This window comes from Lithobates pipiens, unplaced genomic scaffold, assembly GCF_037356315.1.
Source record: "Lithobates pipiens isolate NorthernLeopardFrog02 unplaced genomic scaffold, aLitPip1_a1.2 Scaffold_1, whole genome shotgun sequence".
In the NCBI taxonomy this organism is placed as follows: Eukaryota; Metazoa; Chordata; class Amphibia; order Anura; family Ranidae; genus Lithobates; species Lithobates pipiens.
Window position 1 is genome coordinate 25,949,538 of NW_027507685.1, and position 9,465 is coordinate 25,959,002.

At 39.4% G+C, this 9,465-nt stretch overlaps 1 protein-coding gene across 1 annotated transcript in view; it reads right to left on the reverse strand.

The window, feature by feature from the left end:
• The window catches only part of MTM1 (myotubularin 1), a gene marked incomplete in the record, with an annotated part of 77,138 nt that overhangs the window by 17,218 nt on the left and 50,455 nt on the right, over window positions 1–9,465 (reverse strand). Inside the window, 2 exon segments of the mRNA XM_077486788.1 lie at window positions 606–698; window positions 3,501–3,707. Coding sequence (XP_077342914.1) covers window positions 606–698; window positions 3,501–3,707 — 300 coding nt within the window.

Genomic DNA, 9,465 nt, shown 5'->3' on the forward strand with positions numbered 1-9,465 from the left:
AGCCAATCAGCTTATACCTTCAGCTTGTTCAATTAAGATTTTTCACTGTTAAATTTTAGTAGATCAACCCCAATAGTTCCACAAGAGCAGGCCAGCTGGTTTACAAACAAAAGGCCCATACCTTATACTCCCACCCCTTGGATTCAGGGAGGGAATATACCATTACCTGCCTGCCTAATCTGAAACAGCGTATAGTTCTAAGAGACATCTGACCTGCCTCCAGGGAAGCATCCACAGAAGGGTCAGAACTGAGAAAGGGATCAGGAAAAAACTTCAGAAGACTGCAGACCAGCCATGGAAAAAGGACTTAAACAGGTGTAGCATGTAACCGTGCAAAAGGTGAAACCCCTCCATAAAGAAAAGGCTAGCAAAAAAATTGGTTAAGACTTATTTCAGCAGAGCAGGAGAAAGGTGTCCAAACTCTCAGGACACTAGCAAAAAACAAAATCATAATGGGTTGAATAGGGGTTATTTGGGAGCAACCTTATAAAATTTGTTTGCCAGTGTCCCAAACTCCAGTAGGAAGCAGTATGCAATTGCCTGAACAAAGACTCCCAGTGCCGACTAATGTAGAGAACTTCTAAACATGTATACCCACAGTTTACCTGCTTTGACATCTGCCACACACAGTCAATGAACTGGAGGAAGATCGGAGACCTGTCAGCATCAGCATGGTTCTTATCACCATGTCCAATTCGCTGCAATAGAACAAGAGGACATCAGATGTGTAGCCATCAAAATTGATTTAACAGATGGATAACATGTTTTGAATATTTTATAAAAAAAAAAAAAAAAATTACACATTACATAATTTTTTTTTTAACCATTTTCCGCAGAAGATCACCACCTTAACTTTTATTTTTAGACTATTTGGTTGAGTGGTATAATAAATCTACCACAAACCTGGCGGCTCAAACCAGAGCAAAGTTGCCTTAAAAAAAACATATGCATAATTTCAACATACAGAAAGCTGGAGGTTTCCTGATCAAATTTTACTTAAGACGATTGGTCATATCTCATCTAAAGAGTTCCATATGGTTCTTTCAAGTGATGAGTAAACGAATTACTTGAGTGTATGTATGTATCTGTTTTTCTGAACCAGTCTTTATTAAATAATGCACCAATAGGGCTATGGCCATATTTGACATAAAACAAATCTGGTCTGTGCTTAACCACTTGGCACCCATACTACGTCTATTGACGTCATGGGCTTTGTGGCGGTATATCTGAATGATGCCTTAGGCCACAGACATCATTCAGATATCGGCGTTTTCAGCCAGCGATTCTCTGCACCATAAGAATGATCATAGCGGCTGTTCCACCGCTTGATCGTTCTTACGGGCGGCGGGAGGGGACCCCCCCCCCCGCCGCCCTCCGGTGCTTGTACCGACTCACCGCTTCCATCGGTGAGTCGGTCACAGGATCCGCCGGCCCCCGGAAGTTACCATAGAGATTTCTGGCAGACCAGATCATCCCCGGAGTCTCTATGATCGTTCGGAGGCCGGGCGCGATGTTATGACGTCACGCCCCGGCCTCTGCATTCAAATTAATGGCGCCATTTTGGCCGGGAAGCCAGAATCTTATTTTTTTTTTATTTTAGGCTTCCCAGCCTAGAGGTGAGATGTGGGGTCTTATTGACCCCATATCTCACTGTGAATAGGTCCGATCATGCCATATACCTATTACAAGGGATGTTTACATTCCTTGTAATAGGAATAAAAGTAATCAATTTTTTTATTTTTTAAAGTGTCAAACTAAAAAAATAAAAATAAAATTAACAATAAAAAAAAAACATTTAAAGCGCCCCTGTCCCCGTGAGCTCGTACGCAGAAGCGAACGCATACGCAAGTCCCACCCACATATGAAAACTGTGTTAAAACCACACATGTGAGGTACCGCCGCGAACGTTAGAGCGAGAGGAATAATTCTAGCTCTAGACCTCCTCTGTAACCCAAAACATGTAACCAGTAAAAAAATTGAATGCGTCGCCTATGGGGATTTTTAAATACCAAAGTTTGGCGCCATTCCACGAGCGCGTGCAATTTTGAAGCATCACATGTTGGGTATCTATTTACTCGGCGCATCTTCCTCTTTCACATTATGCAAAAAAATTGGGCTAACTTTACTGTTTTTTTTTTTGTTTTTTTACAGCATGAAACTTTTTTTTCTGAAAAAAAACGTGTTAAAAAAATTGCTGCGCAAATACCGTGCGAGATAAAAAGTTGCAACGACCGCCATTGTATTCTCTAGGGTCTTTGCTAAAAAAAAACATATATAATGTTTGGGGGTTCTAAGTAATTTTGTAGCAAAAAAATTATGAATTTTACATGTAGGAGAGAAATGTCAGAATTGGCCTGGGCGCGAAGTGGTTAAAGAAGTGGGGTAATAAATGGCAGCACCAAAATACATAACTTGGGGCTTATTCACATTAACCCACATGCTAAAATTCATCAGCACTATGTTACTCTGCATCACACTTAACCCTTTTTTGTAGGTTTCTGCATGTGCTATGCTGTGTAAAAATAGAGACTTTACATTTTTTTGTATTTATTTAGTAAGGCAACTACAAATGTTCTTTGTCTACCCAAAACACTGCATAGCATTACAAATAATAATCTGTTACTATGCAGTCTAACCTTTAAAAATTTGTTATGTGAAGAAAAGGGGCATAGTGACACCAAGTAGGCTAAAAAAACAAAATCCTTCATGAAAAAAAAAGTAATAAGTCAAACTAATTTATCAAAAATAAAATCTTTATTATGCTAGAAAAATGTGCCTGAAATGACTATACATCTTAACACACCAAAATAAAAACCATTTAAAAACAGACCCAACTGCTCACCTAGGATTGAAGTAAAAAAAATAAAAAAAAAATAATAATAAATAAATGTGTATATATATATATATATATATATATATATATATATATATATATATATATATATATATATATATATATATATATATATATATATATATATATATCTATATAAAATGGCTAAAATTTCTCCCTTGGAGTGACATTTTATTCATTATAAATTAACTATAAATAAAGAGGACAAGGCATATTTTTGTGCAACTCAGCACGGGTATGATGTGAAAAGAGTAATTGTTTTCTTTATGACCTTGCATTGGGATTGAGTTGATCTACGCAGATTAATGGAGCTTGACAAATATGGTGTGAACAAGCCCAACAGTTTTACTCTGTCTGTAAGGTAAACTACTCAAATGACGTGGCAGAAGTCTAGGAGGAGATTACTATACAGATGTTATAGGCAGTTTTAAGGTTCTTTGCAGTAACAGGCAACCATCTTTTTCCATTTAAGTCGCCTGTGCACAGCCTGTCGGCTATGCATATAAATACAATATGTTGTCTCCATTAGTTAAATATTAAAAATTCTTTAACCAGATAACAAAAACTTAGCAACCTCTGAATACAGTCATGGCAGAGAGGCAGCTAGTAAACCAAGCAAACCCCATCCTTCCTTTAAAATACTTACCGATGAGAACTTGTGTCCAAAGCTAATCCACTCCTTTTGTAGTAACACTTCAAAGCCGACTATGGTCCTGTAATAGCTGTCCAGCATCAGCATGGCCAGAGAAGTGAGCTGGGCTGTCCTGTCCCAGCCATCACTGCAATGCACAACCACAGAGCTCTTCCCAGAAGCCACTTTATCTGCAACCTGAATGGCTCCTGTTAAAACCAACTAAATAAAAGGAAAAAAAAAATAGAATGTCACAAGAGCCAAAATTAAACTAATTGATAAGATTATTTTCAAGTAGCAACTTGAAAAAGTCAATACTAGAACTAGTCAGTAACATAATTGTGCTGGTGGGTTTACACTGAGCAGATTAAAGGTGTCTAGAATGTCATTATCTCTTTATACAGCAGCACACCAACAAAAGTAGGTACATTGTAAGATACTACAGGTCAACCGATATGGGTTTTTCTCTGGCCGGTGCAGATATTTAGAAATCGTGGTGGCCGATTGCCAATATATAATGCTGATTTTTTTGGGCCAATGTGTTAGGCTGATTTTTTATTTTTTTTCCCTCCTCCCCCCCCCCCCCTTCATCTCATAAAATCTAACAGACACCTTCCACACTGGGGCATTTTTCAGGCGCTTTTGGGCTAAAAATAGCACCTATAAAACGTGCCTGCAAAACGGCTCCCCTGCAGTCTGTGTGAAAGTCCGAGTGCTTTCACACTGAGGTAATGTGCTGGCAGGACGTTAAAAAAATTCCTGCAAGCAGCATCTTTGGAGTGGTGTATACCGCTCCTCCACCACTCCTGCCCATTGAAATGAATGGGCACCACTGCCGAAGCGCATGCAATGCGATTTGGCAGCGGCGCTTCACGGGCGCATTTAACCTCTTCCTCGGCCTCTAGCTGGGTTATAAGTGCCCCGCTAGCAGCCGAATAGCGCCGCTAAAACGGCGGTAAAGCGCCGCTAAAACTAGCAGCGTTTTACCGTCAACGCCTGCCCGCTCCAGTGTGAAAGCAGCCTTAAGTAATAAGTGATACAGCAAATTTCTTACATTTAAACATTAAACAAAACAAACCTCCAATCAGTTCACTTGTATAATTTAGATTAAAAAAAAAAACAAACAAACAAAAAACTATATATTAAATAATAAATACACAAAAACAGGTAATCAAAACTTTTGGACGAAAAAAAATGGGCTAACTCTACTGTTTTTTTTTAAATCATTAGTGTCTTTTTTCCCCAAAAAATTGGGTTTGAAAGGCCTGAGCAAATGCCGTGTGACACAAAATATTGCAACAACCTCTATTTTATTCCCTAGGGTCTCTGCTAAAAATATATATATAATTTTTGGGGGTTCTAAGTGATTTTCTAGCAGAAAATACAGGATTTTTACTTGTAAAAAACAAGTGTCAGAAAAGATTTAGTCTTTAAATGGTTAAACTGAGAACTCTACACACAGAGTTAGGTCATTCATAAGTGTAAACATTGTATCTCTTTTCTCTTTTCTTGGCAGACTGCCCAGAGAGGAAACAAGTCACTTCACTGAAGACTCAGGCAACTTGCATTGACTTAGAAGTCATTTGCAAGTCATGCTGAAGTTATATCGGCCTTTTTTAATCAGCACAATCGGCTGATGCCGAATAATTAAAAGACGCCAAATATCGGCCGAAATATTGGTTGACCTCTATAAGATACTAATCATAAACACAAACCCTGAAGGAACAAATTATGTATTTGTTTTAGTGGGAAAACAGGCAAAACAAACACAAAAAAGTTAAGCTGTTTATATATTTAAAAATTCCAGGATTACATTATTGGCCCTATTACTACAAATGCCAAGTCTGGAAGTAAAGGGGTTTGCTCACAGACAACAACATTAAGATAGAATGAAAAGGGGAAGAAAAGTAAAGCATAACACTTCTAGTGTGCTTTATCTTAGTGGGCCCCACTCCCTGCACTGAGCATTTTTTTAAATCGTGTACACCAGGCAAACCTCCATTCAGAGATCTTTGCTGTGTGGATTGTTCTTTTCTTCCAAAATGTTCCCAATCAGCCAATGACTCCCTATGCATGTGTGGCCTAAACCCTAATCATAGGAATGGATAGCCTGTCTGCCACCTGCCAACCAGTTGATGGGCTTTCCCCTGACTTGAATGAAGAGAAGGCAAAACAAGTGGAGTGGTACACAGGAAAAATTGTATTTAATAAAAAACATGTAGTGGTGGGCAGGCTGCCAAGCAGAGGAAGTGTAGATCTATATCCTTAAACGAAAGATTGCCACGCTAATAACTTGTGAACAATATAACAACTAAAGAATGGTGATTAGTCCATAAAGTGTCCAAACGTGAAGAAATCCTTTTCAAATCAGGTCTCTTGGGGTGATGGATGACAAACACACAAAGTGCACCTTCCACTGTGATAATAAGAGACGTGCCCTTACCGGATAGCTAGACTCCACGTTACAGGCGCCCATGTCCGTCACCTCCTCCTCAGTGAGTGTGAATCTATGTCTTACTAAGCGCCTATAATGTGGAGTCTAGCTATCCGGTAAGGGCAGATCTTTTATTATTACGGTGGAAGGTGCACTTTGGGTGTTTCTGTCATCCATCACCCCAAGAGAAACAATTTCAAGGATTTCTTCATGTTTGGACACTTTATAGACTAATCACCATTATTTAGTTATATTGTTCACAAGTTATTCGTTTTTATACAAAGTGTTCTGTTGCGTGTTTGCCAGCTGCTTTTTTGATTATTTATCACCAATCTCTTCAACTGTGCAACTACTACATTTCTTTTTCCAGATCTATATCCTTACTTTAAAAACATACAGCACAGGTAGGGGATTAAAATATAACTGGGAAAAGTAGGTGCATAGCATAAGTAAAGTGTACAAAGAAATTATAGTACCAGTTTGTCTGCATGCAGAAAGAGGTACATTGTTGACTCAATTTCGTCTTCAATACTTTGTGACACGCAATTGCTCAACCTCATGTGAGGAAGGAGCAGGGGCAGGGCTGTGCCACACTGTGCATGTCAACTGACACCCAGAGCAGGGCTTGGAAGCAAGTCCACACAAGTGCCCCCATAGCAAGTGGCTTGGTATGGGGGCACTCAGCAGTGGAGAGGAGCTAGGAGCGCTGGCCACGGACCCCGGAGGAGGATGATCGAGGCTGCTCTGTGCAAAACCATTGCGAAGAGCAAGTAGGACATGTTTGCTATTTTAATTAAAAATAAACAAGCTTTTACAATCCCTTTAATAGCGTTTTTACACCATGTTTGCTGAGCAACGGTTTTCTTTGTTCCCTGTTCACACCATACGATGCCGTGGTGTGCAGAAAAATGCAGCTCAGAATACATGTAAGCAAGCCCTCAATCCCCTGCTTTGCTCAATGCCCTTTGTTCAGTGCATTACAAAATTAAAAATCACATTGTAAGAAAGAGAATTTGGTTGGTGTGAGGAAAACTTCAAGGAATGATGTGCAAGAGGCCTTAGTGAGTAGATTATTTACACTGTAGTAGTTTACAGTCCTCTTTAAAGGAGCTGTTCACACAGGGAATTCTCAAACAACCATGACAGAATACTTACCTTAAAGCACAACTCTGGGCAGAATATTTTTTGTATAATATTATATTATATATATATATATATATATATACACACACACACACACATACATACATACACACATATATATATATACACACACACACACACACACACACACACACACACACACACTTCCATACTGTGAAATCATTTATTCATGTTATAGTGCACATTTCCCTTGCTAGTGAGAAATCCAGCTTTGTTTGGGCTGTGATGAACCCTCTTCTGCCCCTTATATCCTGCTCATGAGACCAATGTCTGCTGTGTCCTCTATCTTTATGGCCACCGGTCCTGTACATTCCCTATTCTCAGATAGCGAGCAGAGATGTGATTACATCACTGCTCACTGCAGTGGGTGGATTCCAGACTCGTGGTCTGATCCTCTCACTGAGCAGCATAGATTGACAGGTCAGGAGTCTCATAAATATAATTCACGTCCATGGGCCAGCTCCCAGTGCCACCCATTCAGACTGTAATGGGAGCGATATCAATGGGCGGCACTATGGGAGGGTCTACGGGCAGAAATGTGGATGTTTGTGATCTGTCAGTCCGTGTGCCTAAGCACAAATTGACACAGAAATCAAAAATAAAGAAACCACGAGCGGCTGCTCTCCTGGCTGACAAGTTGCTGGCTAGATTGTATGGCACATGCCACAGTCACGCTTTTTACTAAATACTAGGGTGCCATGACGGGGCTCTGAAGCTTACACATGTATTTGCAAACTAAACCCCCTCTTTTTAACTGTTAAACAGGATAATTCAGTTGGTTTCAGGCTGGTTGATAAGTTGATCTGGGAATTATTTTTTTTTGCAATGATATCACCAGCAATACAAAGCTCAAAAAGACCAATCTCGTAAGAATAGCAGTCAGAGACAGGAGTGGGTAGGATTTGGCTAAAGGCAACCATACATGTTTCAACCTGTACAGTGTCTGTCCTTTAGATTTACTAAAAAAACTGTATTGTGAATGTCCACAAAACATTCTGTCAATTTGTATTCAATCAGGCAGGATGTTGTACTACATACAGTAGCTGTTGGTAGATCTGAAACAGATTGTACAATCGGACTGATTTATATGGTCAGCTTTAGACTTACCAATAAATACAGTATGTAGTGCAAGGGCCTGCCTAAAATATTACAAACTGAGTGGAAAGGTATTGTGCTCTCACTTTGCACTATTTTGGAAAACCCAAGGAGATTGTACATTTGGATTGTAATGTGTAAGTCTTGCTTCAAAACTTTTTTAATTTTTGGATAGAGTAAGGGAGGGTTATATAACCATTGTAAGATTTTTGACCTCTTCGTCCCATTGGGCATATTTCCCTTCACTTCCTGTCACAGAGCCAAACAGGAAGTGAGAGGAAATCCCTGCAAATTAAGGGAATCTCTTGAGGACCCCCAGATCACCAGAACTAGTGTCTGCATTGCAAGATTTCCCCTCTATTACTTTTCTGGGGACAAACCAAAATTTGGGATTTTCTTTTACTTTCTCTTTCAATGATAATGGTAAACAAGACAAATAGTGATGGTGAATATCCCCAATGGGGACACAGACCGCAATAAAAACGGACATCTAATCCCTCTTCACCCTATCCAAAATGAAAGAAATAAAACTAAAAAAAAATAAAAAATTTGCTTTTAGTTATACTTTAACCGCTTGCCGGCCGGCTCACGCCAATATACGTCAGCAGAAGGGCATGTACAGGCAGATTAATGTACCTGTCCGTTAAGAAGCGGTTTGCCGAGACCTCCGTGAGTGTGATACCCGCGAGAAGAAGAACAGGAAAATGTTGATGTAAACAAGCATTTCCCCGTTCTGCCTAGTGACACTGATCACAGCTCCCTGTAATTGGGAACGGTGATCAGTGTCGTGTTACACATAGCGCCCCCCCCCCCAGTTAGAATCACTTCCTAGGACACACTTAACACCTACAGCGCCACCTAGTGGTTAACCCCTTCACTGCCAGTCACATTTACAAAGTAATCAATGCATTTTTAATTGCACTGATCACTTTATAAATGTGAATGGTCCCAAAATCGCGCCAAAAGTGTCCGACCTATCTGCCATAATGTTGCAGTCGCAATAAAAATTGCTGATCGCCGCCATTACTAGTAAAAAAAATAAATAATAAAAATGCCATAAAACTATCCCCTATTTTGTAGACGATATAACTTTTGCGCAAACCAATCAAAACACTTACTGTGATTTTTTTTTACCAAAAATATGTAGAAGAATATGTATCAACCTGAAGTGAGGAAAAAAATGTTTTCGCAATTTTTTTATTTATAGCACAAAAAAATAAAAAACAGTGATCAAATACCACCAAAAGAAAGCTCTATTTGTGGGGAAAAAAGGACGTCAATTTTGTT